Source organism: Pipistrellus hanaki, assembly GCF_964339955.1.
Source record: "Pipistrellus hanaki genome assembly, chromosome: 8".
Classification (NCBI taxonomy): Eukaryota; Metazoa; Chordata; class Mammalia; order Chiroptera; family Vespertilionidae; genus Pipistrellus; species Pipistrellus hanaki.
In genome coordinates this window covers 38,095,160-38,117,407 of record NC_140510.1, presented here as the reverse complement: position 1 = coordinate 38,117,407, position 22,248 = coordinate 38,095,160, and the positions used below count along the sequence as shown (strand labels likewise).

General features: G+C 35.8%; 1 protein-coding gene across 5 annotated transcripts in view; it reads right to left on the bottom strand.

Moving 5' to 3' along the window:
* The window catches only part of SLC4A10 (solute carrier family 4 member 10), a 215,688-nt gene extending 193,788 nt beyond the window's left edge, over positions 1 to 21,900 (bottom strand). For all 5 annotated transcript variants that reach the window (XM_084891509.1, XM_084891514.1, XM_084891510.1 and 2 more), the window contains exon 1: positions 21,722 to 21,900. In XM_084891509.1, the coding sequence (XP_084747635.1) occupies positions 21,722 to 21,769 (48 nt within the window). In that variant the 5' untranslated portion in view covers positions 21,770 to 21,900. The remainder of the gene's footprint in view (positions 1 to 21,721) is intronic.
* Positions 21,901 to 22,248: the final 348 nt, after the last annotated feature.

Genomic DNA, 22,248 nt, shown 5'->3' with positions numbered 1-22,248 from the left:
AGTTATCAGAGACAATGTTTTGTTTTTTATAAAGTACATTTACTACAGTTAGGGCAATAAAAGTCGAATCTAAATTTTCAAGGAACTAACACTATTAAAAGTAACATTGTCTATTTATGAAAGAATCCAGTCAGGGGTCTTCAAACTACGGCCCTCAGGCCACATGCAGCCCCCAGGGGAGTCTGATCCTGCCCGCCAGGTTTTTTGGGCAGTGAGCGCAGCCAAGGTGTTACAGTAGGGATTAGTAGTTCATATAGTCCGGCCCTCCAGCTCTCTGAGGGACCGTGATCTGGCCCCCACTTTAAAAAGTTTGAGGACTAGATAGAACTAAATATGGAACTAAAACCTATCAGGACTAAACCTAAGACATCAATGGATGAGAAATAGCTCAAAATTATCTAGGAAAAAAAAGGGTAAAGAGTAAATTTACAGAAAATACTGCAGAAGAGTAAGAGATACCAAAGATATTGTGAGATGGTTCAATTTAAATGGAATTGAAATTCCGGAGGATAAGAGAGAAAAAATTGAAAGAGGCAATATTTGAAAATATAATTACTAAGAATTTCCCAAAACTAATGAAAATCATCAAGTCACATTTCAAAAGTCCCAAGCAGACTTTAAATAAGAAAACAGATCGAACAACTGAGAAGCTTATATTCCTGGTAAAAGAATCTCTAAGATACGTTGAGACCAGAAAAACAAGCTAGACAATACTAAGAGTTGATTTTTCAAAAACGTAAACAAAATTGACAAACCTTTAGCTAGCTTAAGAAAAAAGGAGAGAAGACAAAGTCAGAAATGAAAACAGAGACATTACAACTACTACTGCAGAAATACTTAGGATCATAAGGAACTATCCCAACAATAACATGCCAACAAGTTTGATAACCTGGAGAAACATAGAAGTATGCTGAGGAGAGTGACTATCTCCTAAATTAACAAGTCAGTTAACATCTGAAACCACCTATTGCTTGCAGGTAAAGAAAAAAAATAAGGAATTATGGCATGAGACCCCCATAAATAGAAAATAGCCATGTTATTAACAAGTAAAAACAAACCTTTGTAATATAGTTGCAATTAATATATCAATATTAATTTACTAGTTTTGACAAATATACAATTTATGATTACTATTAAAAGCATCTGAGTGAAGGATATACTAGGATTCTGTACCTTTGCATCTTTTCTGTAAATCTCAATTTATACCAAAATAAAAAGGTTAGGTTTTTTAAGTCCCTTTGGTTTGAAATAGTAAAGTCAAATATCTATCTCACAGCACTATACAAGAAAAGTCTAGTTAGGTTAAAGATTTTTAAAAAATTAATATTATATATATACTTGAGTAAAACACAAAAGGTAAAAAATTGACAAATTAAAAGATTAATAAATTTGACTATATCACAATGAAATATTTCTATAGCTATAACACTACAAATAAATGAGAAAAAACTTAAATAAAATTTGTAATGTATTTTATAGACAAATATTACCATCTACAAGAATTTGTACTCGATAAAAATCTACAGAAAAAAAGAAAGAATTTTTTAAATGGAAAACAGTATGAAAAGGCAATACACAGAAGAGGAAATGGACAATAAATCTTAAAATATAATATAAGGAAATGCAAATTTTATTAATATTTTGAATATTTTTTAATCTATTAGATTGGCAAAACAAATTTATGTAATATATTTATAAAAGAGTATGGAAAAAGGTGTCATCGGTTGCATAAAAATTGGGTCAATCAATCTGGAGAGTAATTTTCTCGGCACCTATTTAGAGTTTTAATGCAATTACCTGTAAGCATCTATCTCCTATAGAGAACATATATAATTTTTTATAACAGGAAAATTTTTTGAAATCAACCTAAATGCAAACATAAAATGAGGTAGATCAATCATCCAATAGAAATAGATCTCTAAAACATATTGTTTTAAAAAGCAGTTTATGAAGCAACTGAATGCTGCCATTTTTTAAAACACCTACAATGTCATGTATTATCTATGAGTGTCTGCCAGCTCTGGAAGCATACTCACCAAACTGAAAATGGGTTAATTCTGCAAAGAATAGAGGGGGGAGGAACTCGGGATCAATTGAAACCTGAGCTTTTGTATTTTTTACAAATAAATTAACAATTTTTAAAAGCTTTAGTAATTTCTTGTTTTTAAGAACATTTTAGTCCTACTTACCAATTATTAGGATCTGAGCAATACTCTGATAAATATTTCAAAGTCCTAAACAAGGAAGGATCAAGTTTATATGGGAAATAAAATCAGCTGAGCCAAATCCTTAGCACTCAGTATGTCTTCAGTAAATAGCTGAATAAATAAGTGTATGAGTGAGCAAGTAACACATAAAATACCTGTTTGGGATAGTACAGTTGCACCTTCAGCTGAGGAAATTATAAGGGAACTCTGCCATTTCACAGAGTAATAGAAAAATGTTGATCAAATTAAGATTTAAGACATCTGAGTGTTAGTCTTAATTTTACCACTAGCTTGGTGCATGATGTTCAAATATCCAACTGAGATGAATTTATTGATCACCTTTTCTAGAAAATAATGTTGCCTAACTACTTACTTTCATAGAGATAGGGGAGCAAGAGGCAGAAATGAGGACAGACATACAACAATACTTTGAACAATGCATGGATGCTATACTAGTAAAAGAACTTTTGAAAATTTCTGAAAAGCCATGTTTAATTGGGTTGGTATCATTGCTCTTTCCCAAGTACTATTAGTGAAGAACTGGACTATGACATTAGATCCATCAATTTATCCTAAACTGCCTGATCTATATGATACCAGAATGATGGAATTAATTTTTATGATGTATAAAATATAGAAATCGAAATTATCTGTATTCAAATTTTTAAGAAACTAAATCTTGAAAACAGTTTGAAAGAAAATTGCTATAAATTTCAATAATATCATACTAATATTTTTCATTTTTAGCTCAATCTAGGCTTCCCTTTTTTATATAACGGGAACACTTTGGATACCTAATCACATTCTCAGCATTTGATAAAGGTACATTGCTCTTTATTTTCACTGGCCCCATAAACTCTCTTTTCCTTACATTCTTTTTCCAATAGTTCTTTTCTTCAACAAATTAATTTATGCATTTATTCTAAGTTGACGTTGAAGTAAATTTCAAGCTTTTGTAGCTGTCGATACTAGTTTATAAATACAAATTATTTTGTAGTAAATATTCTAAAATATTGATCAAACACATCAAAAAGTTACTTTTATTGCAGTCATGTACATAAAAATGAGACTTGTGCAGTGATGTGTGCATGTCCTCCTGATTATCAATTAATATTTCAAATTCTTCATAGTTTAATCACCTCTAATTTGAACATGAAAATGAATATGCTTCTTCACAATCGCCTGACAATTAAAATACCTGAAATTAGTTTGTTCAATTGTTTGAAGAATTACAACGCTATTAAACATGATAGGCATGTAAAGGCTGGTTACAAGGATATTTAAGGAATCACCGAGTTTCAAAGTTAAATCAGGGCAATTTCATTCCTCCCAATAAAAAAACAACCACAGTGAATTTTGCTAACAGTCTTAAATTAGGAGGACTCTATAATAACTCTAGAAAAAAAGAAAGTTTATTTTTAAAAAGCCTGTTCTAAAATCTCTGAGTGCAGTGGGGCATGAGCGGCCCTCGGGGCCAGCGCAGTCCGTGAATGTGGAAGAAATGTGGATTTACAGGCCTTTCCCCGCAGGAACGGGCCGAGAAGCCTGGAGTCCCCAGACACGGGCAGTGTCTGGCAGGGCTGAGCACCTGGCAAGAGGGCAGGGGACCACACCTGGGGATGACACCAAACTTGAGCCTGGACTAGAAATTACAAGGGCTCCAAACCTTCTCGCAGAAAGGTTAGATTTCTCCCAGAAAAAGGTGAGGTCTGCGATCCAGGATGGAGAGAGAAATGTGCTCAGCGGGATCCAGAGGTACAGAGGAAGTCTGCGCCCCACAAACTCTATGGCTATTGGGGCCAGAGTGGTCCTCGAATGTGGAAGGGGGTCCGCAGGGCTGCAGGCAGAAGGGAACTCTAGAAATCAACCCATAGCTGGGCTGGGCACAAAAAGGCACCTGGAGCTTTACCACTAAACCGGCTGCGCTGTGCCAGGGGTGAAAGACGTGTGCAGAGATGTACGCAGACTCCCACATAATGCCAGAATGAAAAAGTCTCACGTTCGGCGATTACTTTGGCTTTTTTCCCCTCTTTAAATCCTTGCTTTTGATTACTAAGCCCAGTACATAGGACGGCCCAATTAAAAACACTCTCAGACACTGCAGGGGAAAGTTGTTTTTATGGAACCTAGGGATCAGAGTGGGGGGAAATTATCAGAAAACCAGCTCTGGGGCAGCCCACTTCCCCAAACCAGTATGAAGTGCTGCAGGAGAAAAAAAAAAATCTAAATACTGGGTAGAGAGGACTTATAGCCCCGGATGTCAATACAAAAACACTGCCACCCAGGGGTTGGTTGAATCACAAACTGACTCTGATGTAAATAGAACTAAAGGCAGGGTGAGAAACAACAAAATACTGGCTGCTTGAAAACAGGATTGTGGTTTACGACATAGAGAAACGCAGGGAACTCCAATACTGTCCTGACTACCTGACAGGAAACAGGCCTGCCAAGCAAAACAGTAGAGGAAGTAAATGACCTTCACTACTGCACATTTGTATTTTTTATCAGTTATTTAAGAAACTATATTTTTCTTTTTTCTCACTTGATTTTACCTTTTTAATTATAATATTTTTATTTTAAATCATTTATTGTTACTACTATTGCCTTTTTAAGTTTCATTTTATTTTCTCTTTTTATTTTATTTTGGGATTAATGTTTTACATTCTACTTTCGTTTATCCTTTAGCATCATTTCACTCTATCTCAACTTTACCTTTATGACAACACTCTCTTCCTCACTTTTCTCCTTTTTTTGTGTGAAGAACAGTATGGAGTTTCCTCAAAAAAACTAAAAATGGAACTCCCATTTGACCCAGTAATTCCACTTGTAGGAATATATCCCAAGAGACACCAATCAAAAAGGACATATGCACCCCTATGTTCATAGCAGCACAATTTACCATAGCTAAGATTTGGAAACAGCCTTAAGTACCCATCAGCAGATGAGTGGATTAAAAAACTGTGGTTCATCTACACAATGGAATACTATGCTGGTATAAAAAAGAAGAAATTGTTACCATTTGCAACAGAATGAATGGAACTGGAGAGCATTATGTTAAGTGAAATAAGCCAGGCAATGAAAGAAAAATACCACATGATCTCACTCATTTATGAAAAATAAAGAACATTATAACCTGATGAACAAAAAGATAGATACAGAGGCAGTAAAGCACCAAACAGACTGTCAAATTACAGCAGGAAGGCTGGGGAGTGTTAGAGAGGGGAGAAAGAGATCAATAAAATGACCTGTATGAATGCTTATAAGCATAACCAATGAATGCAAGACACTGGGGGGTGGGGAGTTGAGGGCAGGTGCCAGGGAGTGGGGGAGGCCAGGGGAAGGTCAATGGGGGGCGGTGGGGGGGGGGGGGAGAAACATATGTACTACTATTTGTAATACTTTAAATAATAAATATATTTTTTAAAATCTGTGTGCAAAAGATATGCAATCACTAAAAGAATAATACCTACTCTAGAATTGTGAATAAATGAGGAAAAAGTTAGAAATTATGTTGTCATAAAATTCTTGTTACCTAAGACAATGAAACTTTCAGAAACAATACACATTTGAAAAGTAGGCTAAAGGATGGATTTCAAAAATTAGAAATGTTTCATATCATAGTAGCTTGACTTTTGTCACTATATCAAAGATAAAATTATCTGTGGCATTGGTTATGTCTAATTTTGAAGCAGCTAGTTAATTTACAAGGAGAGAAATCACTTTCTAGTTTAAATTTTAGAGTATTGTCAGTAGTGAAGATTATAAAATATTACATTTACTTATTTAAACATTTTAAATTATGTCCTCAAATCTGATTCTTGCATAAAACTTTGAAATCAGTTAATGGTCTGTACAAGAAAGAATTTGAACTTTAAGATATAGCTATAAAGATTTCTACATTCTTGAATTAAAAGGGTGAAAATTATTAATTTAGCCTGATGCTTTCTACTTCATAGTATCAAATATTTCTTATATATGTGTAACACACAATTCAAACTGGTAAAAACAAGTCAAAGAGAAATTTTTTCATTGTTCTCTGTTTAGCATCCTAAGAGTCAATTGGTCTAAAGGAATTATTAAACTGCTCAAGTTGAAAGCATCACAAAGAAATGTAGCTAGCCTTTAATAGGATTAAGCCAAGAGATCTAAACAGAATACTCTAAATCAGTGTTTTTCAACCTTTTTTGGGCAAAGGCACACTTGTTTCATGAAAAAAATCACGAGGCACACCACCATTAGAAAATGTTAAAAAATTTAACTCTGTGCCTATATTGACTATATATAAAGTAATTCTCTTGAATAGGAATCAAATAAACACAAAGAAAGTATTTTATAATTACTTTATTATGAAATATTAAGTAAACAAAATAGTGAAAAATTATAAAATTCTTGTCTTGTCTGCACCTACGGCACACCAGGCAACATCTCGCGGCACACTAGTGTGCCGCGGAACAGCGGTTGAAAAACGCTGCTCTAAATTTTCATTATGAGCCATAACTGTACTTTATTTTTATGCATCATACTCTGATTCTGGACATGATTCTTATGAAAACTCAATTTATCTCTTTAGTTGTTTTACAAATTTATAACAGAATTACATGGACTTTTTTGAAAAAAGGTTTTATATTCCATGAAATTTAAAAAGCTGCTGTTAAACTTTTTTTTAAGAACTTGATTTAATTCATAGAATAGTCATGAGCATTAATAGAGGTAGTATGTATTGAATTATTACCTTTTCCTTAGACTATTTTCTTTCTATCATCCATATTTACTGTAAATGTTTACTAATATTAAATAGACTTTAGTATATAATTCAGGTGAACAAAAAATGAACAAGATTTAAGAAGTCTCCATACACATCCTCAGCATTTGATAAAAGTTCACTGCTCTTTATTTTGACTGGCTCTCAGGTTTATATAAAATTCCTTTACTTGGTTTTCTATCTGAATGTTCAGCCAACATTAAATTCTTTGGGAATATTACGTTTTTTAAAATCTTAGCTTCTTGAAAATAAAACAAAATCCAAACAATACTAGTACAGTGTGTTTTCTTGTGCAGACTTTATCCAAAATAATCAAAGGTGAACTCTTGTCTCTTTATTCACATAATATAAAACCACTGTCATGACTTATCAGGAGGAATATGTAATTAGAAAGTGAGACCAAGATGAAATTGTCACTAATCCACTTTTGAAAGGCTGGGGAACAAAATGATAATTATATGTTGTCTTCCCTATGTATTTATATTAATAAGCAATATATATTAGTTTTGGGCAAATATTACTACAATAGGTTGTGTAGTATGAAAATATTAGTGGTATATACTCATTTTAAATAAAATTTATATTAAAGCCCATAGTCATGGGAGCATATAAGACCTAGAGAGAGAAAGTTTCTGGGAATTTTGAAAATTCTTCTTACACCTGGACACAGATAAAGTGAGATGGTCACACATGGCCTGATAAGTAATCTCTTTCTATTTCCTTTTTAAAGAGAATATGCAGATTTATATAGTATGCCCATTTGCTCTGTATTTTCTTAGGTTCTATTTTCCTATTTAGCCTTCATTTTATCATCGGGCCGGTTATAATACTACTTTTTTTTCTGTATTGCTGATGCTCTATCATTTGAGGCCTTACAGACCTAGGGAGAGACTGAGCCTACCAAGGCTAGCTAAATTCTAAAAAAAAAATGATTAAAAACTTTCCCACAAAACATGCAAATCAACCAATCACAAATCTATATTCCCAACTTCCTTCTTCTCTAACTCACACAATCAAGCCAATATTTCTGTTAATTATCCCAGGGCCAACCACCTAAGGAACACTCCTCTATCCCAAACCCCAATTATTCAAACTGGACAGTTCTGTGCTGTTTACCCTGCCTTGCCTTTCCTATGGAAACCCCAATAAAGGCTCTAGCCTAAATGCTTTCTTTACTCCTGTCATCTGCCACCTGACCAAAACCTGGCATTTCCCCTTGGCCATGCATGGCATGCAGTGACTCCCTCCCTAGGGACCTAGAAGTACAATAAGGATGGTTTTCCTGAACCTCTTCTATGTCTCCTCCTGTGGTTACAATCAACTGACCATCTTATAAAAGAAGACAGAACAAAATTCTACTTAAGGAGTCCCTTCCAATTTTCAATTGCTTTGATTGATAGGCAGACAGACAGATACATAGATATTTCTTGTTTATTTCTTGTTTCTTTAATGCTTAAATACAGTTTTACAACCCAAAGAGAAGATAGATCACCACATCTATTTCTAGCCTGTTAAATCTAAGATTTAGTTTGAAGTAGGTAGAAATAAGAATCTAACTTAATTTCCAAAATAGTGATGTATCCCAGCATCATTTATTTACTAATTTGTACTTACCAGATTACTTTGCAGTGTCTCTTACAATCATATTATCACATACACACACACAAACACACAGACATACACACATAATTCCCTTGACATAGCTATCGATACTTGATCAATTGACATAACAATTTCAACCATATATTTTTATTAATATTGACATGTCTATGCTAATAAGAGAGTAGAATGCAAATTGACTGTACCTTCACGATGCCCACCAGCCAATCGGGAGTGAGTATGCAAATTAACCCAACAAATATGGCAGGTTAATTTGCATACTCAGGTGCCAAGCGGCTGGTGGTGGGGAGGGAGGCTTGTGTTCCGCACTGACCCAGCCACTCTGGGCCTCTATGTAGTGTGGGAAGGTGGAAAGGAAGCTCCGGGCTGGAGCTAAAAAGCAGCTCTGGCCGAGTGAAGGCGGTACCGGTAGCCAAGGGAAAGAAGGCTCATTCTTGCATGAATCTTTGTCCATCAGGCCTCTGGTTTTATATAAAAGTATTCCTACATTATTGCTTTTATATTTTTTCAGCTCACTTTTTTTTACAATAGACCTCCAGAGCTTATTTATTTTGCATAATTGAAACTTTGTGCCCTTTGACCAACACTCCCATATCCTCCTCTCTCCAACCCCTAGCAACTATTCTCCTACTCTTTGCTTCTATGTGTTTGGCTATTCTAGATTTCACATGTAAATGAGATCAGGCAGGGTTTGTCCTTCTGTGCCTGGTTTATTTCACATAGGGTAATGTCCTTCTTAATTACTTCTGATTACTAAATTATTAATCCTGAAAACCAAATAGTCTCTAACTCTCTCATGCCTAATCACTTATCATTAAGCATTAAATGAATTAACATCCATCCATTTTTATCTTATTTTAACCTACTGTCATTTCAAATTGTAGTCCATAAAGTCCCAAAATATTTAGGAAATAAATTTCATTTGCTAAATTTGTATGTTTGTTTTTTGTTTTGTTTTTTGAGGAATGGTTGACAGGGCTGGACAATATTGTTTTCTTCATCATCTCCTATATCTCTTCTTGTTGCTGCATGTATCGATAGCTCACCATCTCACTAAAGAACACAGAACAACACTGAAACTACTGAATTAAAAAGATAATTTGAATTATCTTTGAATTTTTTTTATTTGCACTGATCTTCTTCTCTCTTTATCATGGATCATCTACATAAAACATCATGATCAAAGCAGTGCAAGAGGTTTCGGAAGCCCGTAATTGAAACATTTTATTATGCCTCCCACGTCGGTAGAATCCTTGATGCATTCCTTAAAAGACGGTCAAGCTACATTTTTACCTTTCTGTTCTTACCCAGTAGGGATATGATTAATGTAAACAAATTATTAACACTTCAGGTTCATTAAATCAAATGAACCATTCAAATATTGTTTGTATTCAATTGTATTTTGACAAATACTCTTGCTAGTAAATATGCATGTACTTTTTAAAATAAACTTAAATATGTATTTATAAATTCTTGAAACATAATCATCAAATTATTGTGTTATGGAACAATTTGAGATTAAATAAACTTTGAAGTCTTTCTACTCCCTCTTCAGGGCATTTTTCTTAACCAAGTAAAACATTAAGAAAGTATATTTTTTTCCAAGAAAAACTGATTCTAATGTCCAAAGTTTCAATATAACCTGAAAGTTAGGTGATAGAATTCATTCTAAAATATTTAGTCTATTTGAAATCAAGAGAGCTATTAAGCTAAATATGTATTTTGCACTGAGATATAGACTATCCTAGGGAATCAAAGATGCAAGTCCTCTTTTTGTCCTTTGTCAGATTATGCAACCATGTCCAAAGATAGGAGAAACCAGTTGAGATGAGAAAGACTAGGAATACTGAATTATATAGCTAAGAGAGATGGTGAAAGTAAGTATATGGAAAGAAGTGTTTTTAAGTCATTAAAGGGAACAAGTGAAATTATAAGCAACTAAAGTAATTTTGTGAAAGGTCGATCTTTTTAAAGCTGAGTTCAAGACTGAGTCAGTATGTTTTAAGTGAATACACTATGGTTAGACTTTCCTGAATTGTAAGAAAGCTTCATGGACTTTTAAATGGACAAAGTCAATATTAAGTTCACCATTTCTGCATGTTTGTTCTTATAATAATTTGGCAAAATAATATATCACCTTACTTTACAGAAACAGTCTTGACTGGAGATTCCAGCTCCTTTTATTACACTGGCACTAGTAGCTACACAGCTCCTAATATCAGGCTAAGAGGCTTATTGTTCAGAACTTGTTGCTGTTTATCTTTTATGATAACCATTTGTAATGGATATTTATGGTAAAGACATAAAAAGAAAGTACTATCTTACAATGTAAAGATAAATGTAAAATCATTATTGTTACTAAACTATTTGCTTTAACATAGATTAATCCTAATCTCAGTTCTAAAAACTATTTTTTCAAATCACAAAAAAGATTTAAAAATTATTAAACCAGAGAATTATGAGCAGGGACCTGTTTCTTTGTGACCTGTTTCTTTGTTTCTGCATTTTGGCTGCTTCCCTGTGTTGATAGAGTGGCATTGTGTGCTAGGTGTCCTATAGGGCCCAGGGGCAGGGTCTCAGGCCATCAACAGGGCAGAGCAAACAGCTATGGCTGATCCTCAGCTCTGCCCTAAGAGGCCCCCAGGTCTCAATGTCCTGCAGTAATCGCTGCAAGCATCTCTAAGGAAAGGCCACCTTCCTGTTCCACCAAAATGCCAGACAATCCAGTTTTCCCCATATGAGTCTGGGTTCCCAAAGTCTTGCCCGGAACTGGAGTTCAGAGCAGTTGGGAGCTTGTATCTCTTTCCCGATTGAAAAAGACAACTGTGTCCTTAGTTGCCAGCCCTTTCCACATTCTCGGGCCTCTGTATCCTGGCACTTTACTTCTGTACCTCCTCTGAGTCTCAGTGTGCTTTTATCTTCCCTTCTAGTTGTAGAATTTCCATTCAGCCAGCCTTCCTGTGGTTCTGGATGATGACTGTTTTGTCCTGTAGTTGTAGTTTTGAAGTGGTTGTGCGAGGCAGCAAATTCAGGTGTTTACCTATGCTGTCATATTGGTTTCTCCCCTAATGTCTGACTTTTTTTTACAGGCATTTATATCATAATTTGGTAATGAAACACAAATTGCATGGCGTGTACTCAAATGACATTATATATTAGATCTATTACTTGTTATATACATGTTTTTCCATTTTTTTAACCACATCCAAATTTCTGAGCAAATCAAAGAGTGTGGGTAGGCTTATTTCCAGAGCAGTTTAAATATCCACAGAAAATCCCCACTGCTTTAATGAAAGAAGCAGTATGAATCTAACAGTAATGAAATGGTTTCATGAGCAGAGCTATGTTTATATTCCATTCAGTGGTTGTTATGTACCTAACTACATTTTATGGCACCTGCTTTCTGGAATTTGACTAGGGTTAACATCTTTGATATCAAAGCCTCGATAGTCAAAAAGAAAAAAATAGGTATTCTCTTAATAATTTAGCTTCTCAGAATAAGCAAGAAGAAGCAGGGGTACAAATAAATTTTGGAGGCACTCCAGCACCCTAACACCTTCAATACACAATGGGAAAATTTTTCTTAAAAATCATGCTTATTAGATTCTCAGAGCATAATTTTCATGATGAGTGAGTAAGTCTTGATAATGCTTATATAAAAGAATTTATGACTAAATCAAAACTATACATACTCTTTGTCTATGATATATTCTTACTCTGTCCCACCAAGTCAGTAGATTAATCTCCATTTTCATCTTTGAGGAAAACTCTGGAGTCCTAAACTATTTGGAATTGGGCCTAACCATAATATAGGAACTTGTATATAAATAGCACTTCAGGGATTCCCATGTCATCCTTGATTCAGTGCATAAAGACCTTACTAAAAAAATGAACTACAAAATATTATCATAAGAAACTAAAGATCTAAAAACATGGAGATACAGTCCACACTCATGTTTTGGAAGAATTAATATTGTAAAATGGCAATTATCTCTAAATTTATCTATAAGGTCAAAGCAATTTCTATCAAAAGTAGAAATCAAAAGTGTGGATTCTGCCATTTATATGGAAATACAAAGGACCTAGAATAGCCAAAACAATTTTGAAAAAGAATAACAATGTTGAAGGACTTACTGGTATCACATTTTACTATAAAGGCTCAATAATCAAAACAGTGTGTTAAGGATACACATGTAGATTAACTTCAGAGCCCAGATAAGATACCTTATATTTATAATCAATTGATTTCAACAAAGCTGCAAAGAAAATTCAACAGAGAAAGGTGGTCTTTTCAACAAATGGTGCTGGAGTAATTGTATATCTATTCACAAAAAAAATATATTTAAACTTAGGCTCTTACCTCATACCATATACAAAAATTAAGTCAAAATATTTATCATTGATCTACACATGAGAACCACTACAAAACTTCTAGAAAGAAAATCTTTATAACCTTGGTATAGGCAGAGTTCTTAGATTCAACACCAAAAGCAATAATAAAAAATTGATGTTATATTTTATCAAAATTTAAAACTTTTGTGTTAATGATCAGACAATGAGAAAATATTTGCAAAATCATATTTCTTTTTTTAAAATATATTTTTATTGAGTTCAGAGAGGAAGGGGGAGGGAGAGAGCGATAGAAACATTAAGGATGAGAGAGAATCATTGATCAGCTGCCCCCTGCATGTCCTCTAATGGGGATCGAGCCCACAACCCAGGCATGTGCCCTTGACTGGAATCAAGCCTTGGACCCTTCAGTGTGAAGGCCGTTGCTCTATCCACTGAGCCAAACCAGCTAGATAAAAAAATCACATTTCTAACAAGAAATTTGTAGCCAGGATATATTTTAAAAACTCGTACAATTTGGGGGGGAAATGGGTGAAAGATTTTAATAGGCATTTCATCAAAAAATATATACAAATGGTTAATAAGCATATGAAAATATGTTCAACATTAATACTATAAGACTGAATGTGTTCCCAAAATTTTTATGTTAAAACCTAATCCTCGGGCATGCACTGGGGGAGAGGTCAATGGGGCAGGGAGAGGTCAATGAGGGAAATGGAGATGTAATAATTTCTACAATAAAAAATTCAAATTTTTTTAAAAAGTAGAAAACAAATCCTCAATGTGATGATATTAGAAGGGGGAGCATTTGGGAGATGATTGGGCCCTTTATAAGGTGATAGTGCCCTTATAAAGAGGCCCCAGAGAGCTTCCTTCTCACTTTGGCCTGTGAGAACACAGCAGAAAGATTGCCATCTATGAACCAAGGAGGGGCTCACACCAGACACCAAATCTGCCACTCATTGATTGTGGACTTCCTAACTTCCAGGATTGTACAAAATCCATGTGTGTTGTTAATAGATTACCCAGTCTGGGATATTTTGTTATAACTATCCACATGGACAAAGATAATTAGTCAGCATGGAAAATCACAACAGCATGCCACTTCACACTGGAAGTGGAATGACTATCCAAAAAGATGGACCATACTGAGTGTTGGCAAAAATGTGGAGAAACCAAAACATTTATATTACTGGTGCAGCTGATAAAGAGCCTGGAAACTTCTTTAAACATTAAATATAAACTTACTATATGATACAGCAATTCCACTTATAGTACTCTACCAAGAGAAAGATAAATAAACATATGCATGAAGATATATACATGAGAATTTATAGCAGCATTGTTTGTAATAGGTAAAAGTTAGAAACTATATACTATGTAATATGTTCCAGTAATAAAAATGAACAAACTTCTGACACACACCACAACATGGATGGACCTCAAAACATTTCACTTAAGTGAAAGAAGCCATGTACAAAATACTTCCCATTTGCAATTTCATTTATACGAAATGTTTAGAAAAGGCAAAGTTATAGAGACAAAAAGCGAATTAGTAGAAAATACATCAGTCATTAGGGTAGGAATTGAGAGTTAACTATAAATGGGCTGGAGAAAACCTTGGGGGCAATGAAATGTTCTAAAACAGATTGTAATGATAGTTGAGCTGCTCTATAAATTTCCTGAACAGGAGAATTTTATGATAGGTAAGCCATTATGTATGAATATATTATATGTAAAAAAAAATCTTGGACATCATAAGATCCTGGCAGAAACACATTGTAAAAATCAGTATAAAATACTTAATTTATGGTTTTCTTTGGAGTTTGATTTGCCATAAAGTAACATAACACTTTATAAGGCCAGGCCAACAAAGACCTTAAAACAATGTTGGTAACACAAAGTAAGGTTTAATTATTTTTCTTAGAAATTTTGTTGCTCTGATATTCTTTATATTAAAGTGTATCAAGAGAAAATTCAGAAAGATGATTTGGACAAATCAAAATGACAATGAGGTACCATCTCACACCTGTCAGAATGGCTATCATCAACCAAACAACAAACAATTGCTGGTGAGGACATGGAGAAAAGGGAACCCTCGTGCCCTGCTGGTGGGAATGCAGACTGGTATAGTCCCTATAGAAAACAGTGTGGAGTTTCCTCAAAAAATTAAAAATGGAACTCCCATTTGACCCAGTAATATCAACTCTAGGACTATATCCCAAGAAATCAGAAACACCAATCAGAAAGAATATATGTACCCGTATGTTCATAGCAGCACAACTTACCATAGCTAAGATTTGGAAAGAGCCTAAGTGCCATCAACAGATGAGTGGATTAAAAAGCTGTGGTACATCTACACAATGGAATACTATACTGCTATTAAAAAAAAACAAAAAACAAAAACCTCTTTTTTACAATATTAATTCCATTTGCAACAGTTGACCTGGAGAGCATTATGCTAAGAGAAATAAGCCAGTCAGATAAAGGTAAGTATCACATGATCTCACTCATTGTGGAATATAATGAATAACATAAACTGATGAACAAAATAGATCCAGAGACACAGAAGCATTGGACAGACCATCAAACTGCAGAGGGAAGGCAGGGGAGAGTGGGGAGAGGTGTGTAAGAGATCAACCAAAGGACCTGTATGCATGCATATGAGCAAACCCAATGGACACAGACAGTAGGAGGGAGGGCTTGAGTTGGTGGCGGGGGTGGGGGGGAAAGGGGGGGCGGGAGCAGCCAGGGAGAGATCAATGGGGTAAAAGGAAACATAAGTAATACTTTCAACAATAAAGAATTTTTTAAAGAGATAATTTTGAGAAGAAATAAAAATTTGATCCTAAAGAGTTCTCTTCATTTCCTGTAGATATTATATCCCATATAACATTTTAAGTCAGCTTTTGAAGATATATTCCAAAAGACCTCAGGTCTACAAATAGTTTTCAAAACCCTAACCAATCTCAGAAGATAAATTTTGTGGTAAAGCCAAGGGGGGCGGGGAGAGAGAGAGAGAGAGAGAGAGAGAGAGAGAGAGAGAGAGAGGGGGGGGAGGGAGAGAGAGAGAGGGATTTTTAATTTTCATGAATATATTCTTTCCCTTTTTTGATTTATATAAATCTGACTGATATAAAAGACTACTTAAAACTTTCTCCTTGTTAATGATAATGGTTAAACAATAACTTGCTTTTATTTGCAAATTTTTTTAGATCTAATTCACCCTTTTGCAGCATACAATTCAGTGTGGGTTTTAGTGTACTCACAATCTTCTACAACCATCACCATTATCTAATTCCAGAACATTTTCATCACTACAAAAAGAAACCCCATAGCTATTAGCAGCCTTCCCTACACCCCAGGCCCTGGCAACCACTAATCTACTTTAGTCTCTAACGCTTTGCCTGTTCTGGGCTTTTCATATAAATGGAATCATGCAATATGTGGCCTGCAATGCCTTAGTAGTACATTTTATAGCACGTTGTATCATAGTACTTAGAGTTTTTAAGAGTTAAATGTGAAAGCCAATTTGATAATGGAATTTTTTTTAATTGACTTTCATTAAAAAGAGAAAAGTTAATTGGATACAATATTTTCAAACCCTGGCTCAGTACTCATTAGCTATGTGAATCTGAGTAACTTATTCAAACCTCTAAGCCTTATTTCTTATCATTAAGACTGGATAACATTAGCAACCTTTCAGGATTATCATGAAGACTAGAGATGTTTGTGTTTTGCATGATCCTAAGTAAGAGCTACTAATAATTCAGAAAGATAATTACCATAATAATTTTAATTTGACATTCAGCTGTTTATGATAGAATAGGGATTATACAACAGTGGGAAGAATGAACTCGGAATCAAGAGATTTGAACTCTAGGCCAAGCTCTGCCATTAACTAGCATAAATGGTATGCCTTAAATACAGTCCTTATCTCTCAGTTTCATAGTTTGTAAATTAAGGATTTCATCTCAAATCTGGCCTCCAAATGATCTCTACAGTTCTCTGACCAAAACATACATGATTCCCCAAGATGGATGCATTATACACTAGTTATTCCCTCTTTCGAGATAAGAACACACTCAAGGAGTATCTGAGACAAATCTTTTAAGTGGGAGAATATATTAGAACTTTAAATTACAGCTATATTACTTAAAAGTAAATACCACTTCACTAATATTTACTATATAGATTGAAAGTGCATCTTTGCAGAAAGCCAAATAATCAAGTCATGTGTCCCATGTGGCAAAGGGAGTGGTAATTTCTCCACACAGAAGGACTGAGAGTAGCACCCACATTTCTCCATTCACCTGTAGCATCGTGCAATGCTCTATAGTCTATCTATGTCCAGTTTAACTTCTGAAGCAGCCATCCTAAGGTTAGGGAAAAAATGATACATTGGAAGTGTCATTATTTTTCTTACCATGCTCTCTGACTCTATTTGAGTTTTAGAACTTGGCCTAGATATTTTTTTTACCCCTCTCTCATATACTATTCCACTTCCTCACCTGACCTCAATATTTTCATCATGAATTTAATACTATAGTCTTTATGTTCTACCACTCAGCATCCTATACACATATTTTATTTCTACAGTCATTCACCATTGTAAAGTAACAATTCAAGTCATGAAAGTGGAAATGACAATTTATTTCTTTGGCTTCCATGTGTACATTTTGCTTCCATGTGTAATAAGTATGTTTTATTTAAATACATACTATATCTGAATTATAATTCAAGTAAAATATAAATACCAATATTACTTAGCCAACCTATGTGCTCTTTTTGTTACTCTGACACTTTAGTCCCATTTTCCTTTCACTGATTTACTAATATCAAAGATTTTCATAACTGTTTTGCACAAATAAAATAACAATAACTCAGACCACTTGAAATTCTGGAATTAGCATTTTAAAGGTGCTCAATTACACCAGCTACACTATAGTATCAAATTACCTTTAAAAAGTTGACTTTACTTTATTTCCATACCTCAGGACAGTTTTATGAGTAAGTTCCACTTAAAATGAGTTCCTTTTAGAACATCAGAATTTTATAATGAATTCTACATGGACCCACTACATAGCACCTAAGATTAAATGGCAGGAGATATAAATATTTTTTTATAAAAATAACCTCCTAAAAGCCTCTTCCATGGCCTTGTAATTTAAATTGCCAGATTACTCTTAGAAGCAAATTCAACACTGAATGTCAACAGAAAATTTGAAGTCATGAGCAATATCCTAAATTCCTGGCTTGTTTTTAAATGATTAAAACTATTATTACTGAAGTGATTCAGCATCATGATTGTCACATATATTTCCCATATGTACCCATCTCAAAGAGCTTATAAGAATGATGAAATATTTGAGAAGAAAACAACAGTCTCTCAAGAAATTACTTTGAGCCCTACCTCTGGACTAGCTAGGCTGTGAGATGCATGTGGACAGAGTTTCGTCCGTCTTGTTCTTTTCTGTATCCCCGGCATCAAGAACATATTTGACCAATAGTAGGCATTTAATAAGTGAGTAATTTTTTGGAACATGGCTTGTTGTAATAGCTTCAAACATAACAGTCAGGTACTATTGAAGCTAGCCTATACTCTGGGCCTACCTGAGTTGAATTCCCTAACCCTAAGAGTGACTGGGGCCTACACAATGCAGTGAGGCCTTGACCAGCAAAAGAAAATTATCAGTTTAAAGAAGAGCTGAGAGAAAAGGAAAACACATCAGGGTCTCCTCCACACACCCTCTTAAGGAGTACTTTATATATACTAAACAAAGGTACACCTTGGGGGCTTCAAAAGAATCTTTTCTTCCCTTTCACTGAAATCAAAATTCACACATTCACTCATTTGGCATACTTGTCTATTCTTATGATTTTTCTTTCTCTCTGACTTCTCCATCTACCTATGTCTGACTACTCTGTCCCAGATCTAATCTATGTTTTCTTATGGCCTTCTGATTAGCTTTCCTGCCATCCTACAGACTCCACAGCTAGAACTAAAAATCCCACCTCCACCTCCACTGCATAGAATTTTCTGGTGTTCCATTTTCCCACTTTTCCTTCTTAGGACATAGCACTGACAAGCCACCTTCCATAAGACCTGAAACCTGGGACTCATCTCAATGTCTATATTTCCATCAATATTAATAGCAGCTTTTACAGAATATTTACCGTACTACTAGTAAATGTCAGGTACTGGACATATGTTACTTCATTTACTCATCCACAAACCCCAAGAGATAAGTATCATCCCCTTCCCATTTTTCAGTTGAAGAAACTAAGGCTTATCCCTTTACCTCTATCACACAGCATATAAACAGCAATGCGGGGACCTAGAGACTGTGTTTCTAAATACTATGCCATACTGCCTCTCACATAATTATTTACAAATTTTCTAAAACAGAACGCAAAGTTGTTTCTCTCTTTTTCTTCCAAGCATAAAAGGCCAGTCCAGAATCTGATTATAATAAGCCTGGTTGATAATGTCATGTTGGGGAAAAAAAAACAAACAAACAAAAAAAAACACACTACTTTTGTTCTGAACCAGTTTCAGAAGACCTATATTCTAGTCCTGGCTTCATCCCTATGTGAATTTAGACATGTTATTCAAACTCTCTGTGCTTTAATTTTTCATCTTTAAAATTAAGATAATAAAATCTGCTTTAACATGATTGTTTTCGGAACTAAAAAAAAAAAAAAATCCATAAAAGCATTTGAGGAAGTTGAAAATACTATACAAATACAAGTAGGCCAATAATTCAGCATCCTTTCTATCTTCTTGGGCTTTTTTTTTTTCTCTTTCTTATAATGAACTGCTAAATGATCCTTCCTTGTCATTAAACTATGCAATTATTCTATTCTTGCAAACTTTTGACTCTTCAAAAATTCCATCAACTTATTATAGACCTTCTTTTCTAGACAAACTTGTATTTTCTATCTTTTAAGCCACATATTGTCCATCTAGCCCATAATATCATTCTCTTCTAAATTTCTCATTTGCTCCAAAATTCTTCATCTGTTCCCACAAATGACAACTCACACACCACATTAAAATGATTTCAGATTGCTTTTCTAGGACAATTCCCAACCCCCTTTCCCTAAAACAGGGTTTTCCCCTGTGTCTTAATCTTTCCTAATTCCCCACCCCCCAATTCCTATGATGAGCTCCTGTCATCTAGGGAACAATAATTCTCTGATAGTCTTAACACCCTTTACTCTCAGTACCCACAGAATCCTAATTTATGTGTCTACACAAGTTTGAAAAGGCAGACAAACCTTTCACTCTCATTCTGTAAAATAACTCCTCTCTGATCTGCAAAGAAATGTCTCTACTTTTAAGCAGCCAGGCTAACTGGCATGCTTTCCTCTCCACCCTCCCATAACCCTCACCTCTCTTCTCCACCCCCCACACCTACACACATACACACACACACACACACACACACACACACACACACACTGTTCCTGCCCTTTAATTAGGCTTCATTCTTATGGTGACTCCTGATTCTTCCCATCTCCCTGCTTCCTCCCTGCCCAAATCTGGCATCCTGAGGAGAACTGGGCATGCTCAATGACCAAAGTTGATTCCGGGATGCAAACTGGAATCTTTTGCAGATTTGAGCCAGTAGGAGAGGTAAGGCCCTAAGAATACAGCGGCCCTGAATTTGCCCACTCCCCATGGGGGTATTCTTTGATTTAAAGATGTGTTCAATGCCTGAGAATAGACCGGAAAATGGACAGCTTCCTGCCAGTCCCCACTCTGCTAGGTGGGTCACCGACCTGAGTAGCTGAGAGCTGAGCACAACCTGGTTTGGCGCAGGGAGGAGATGTCTGCTATTCTGAGCTGTGACAGCTCTGATGGATGGCTGGAAGCTTTCATTTGGCATCTCTGTTGCATCAAGAAAATACCGTTGGGGCTTTTTCCTTTTTTTCCTCATCTTGAATACAGTAACATCAGCTGCTCCAGGATGAGAAAGAAGATGCTGTCTGAGGATCTACAAAGTCTGAGGCAGCCAGAGAGATTTGTGCAGAAGACAGATAAATCAACTACTTACCCAAGAATTAGGTCGAGGGAGGAGGCTCAAAGACCCAGCAATAAACAAGCTATTTCCAAATGAGCATTCAGGAACCCTTCAGATATTCAAATCTGGATTGTATACCTGTTCCCCAAAATGCATACCATCTTTGTATGTAAACATGACATATTTCCCTTTGAAAGAGACTGAGAGAACACACACACACACACACACACACACACACACACACACACACACGGAACGTGATCCTTCTGCTCGCCTTTCCCCTGGTTTCTGCAGAGACTAAATCTCTAAGCTGCAACAGCAGCCGATTCACTTACCTCCCTGCGAGGGGCATGAGGCATGAGGAGGAAATTTACCACGGAGAAATATGATAAAAGGGGGCTTCTTTTCAGGGGCTTGAAACATCCCTGCACAGCCTGAGACACCGAGATAGGCAGTAACAGGCAGGGAAAGCCACACAGCTGCTAAAACCTAGCCATCCCTTCAAACAGCAGAAAACACAAGACATTTCATCACCATAGTGCATCCATATTGAGAGGGGGGGGAGAGAGAATCATGTGTTTTGCGTTATGCATTTCAGTCACCCAAAATGGGAGGAGACCCCTGTCCTTATGTCGTGGGAGCTATCCACCACCCCAAAAGTACACTCGCTGCACCTAGCTAGCAGACCGCTTGCCTGACAGGTTTTGCAGCAAACGCCGCTGGTTAAAGCTCCATCACAGCAGGTTGTCTCTTACCGTAGGCAGCAGCGGCTCCATTTGGGCTCCCTGGTCTTTAATCTCCATGTTTTGCAACGCCGCTGGAATAAGCACCTTTCTCTGCAGTGGCTTCAGTGTCTTACACTCAGCCCGGCACTCGCTCTGCTTAGTATTCGGATCAGGTAGCTCTGAGGCAGGAGGCAATTGCACACTCCAACTCACCAGAGTCACATGGCTCCTACTCACTCGGGCTGCTGGCCAGGTTTTGCACTGACTGCCTTGGATCCCAGGGCCAGCAAGAGAGATCTCTCAAAGCCTGTATCACTGCCCACACCTGGCTACTGGTATAATATACAGCCTGCAGAGCTGCAAGTCTAATGAATCTCACCTAAGATGCTAACTTCTTATATAAACTAGTCTAAGGTGCACTCCAACAGCTCAGCCAGATTTTGACACTTTGAGGCAATTCTCTTCATGCCCCTAAGAGGCATAATTCAAACAAGATGGCATTAATAAGGTTTACTAGTTGTTCCACTCTGAGTACATAGGGTCTTTAAAAACAGATA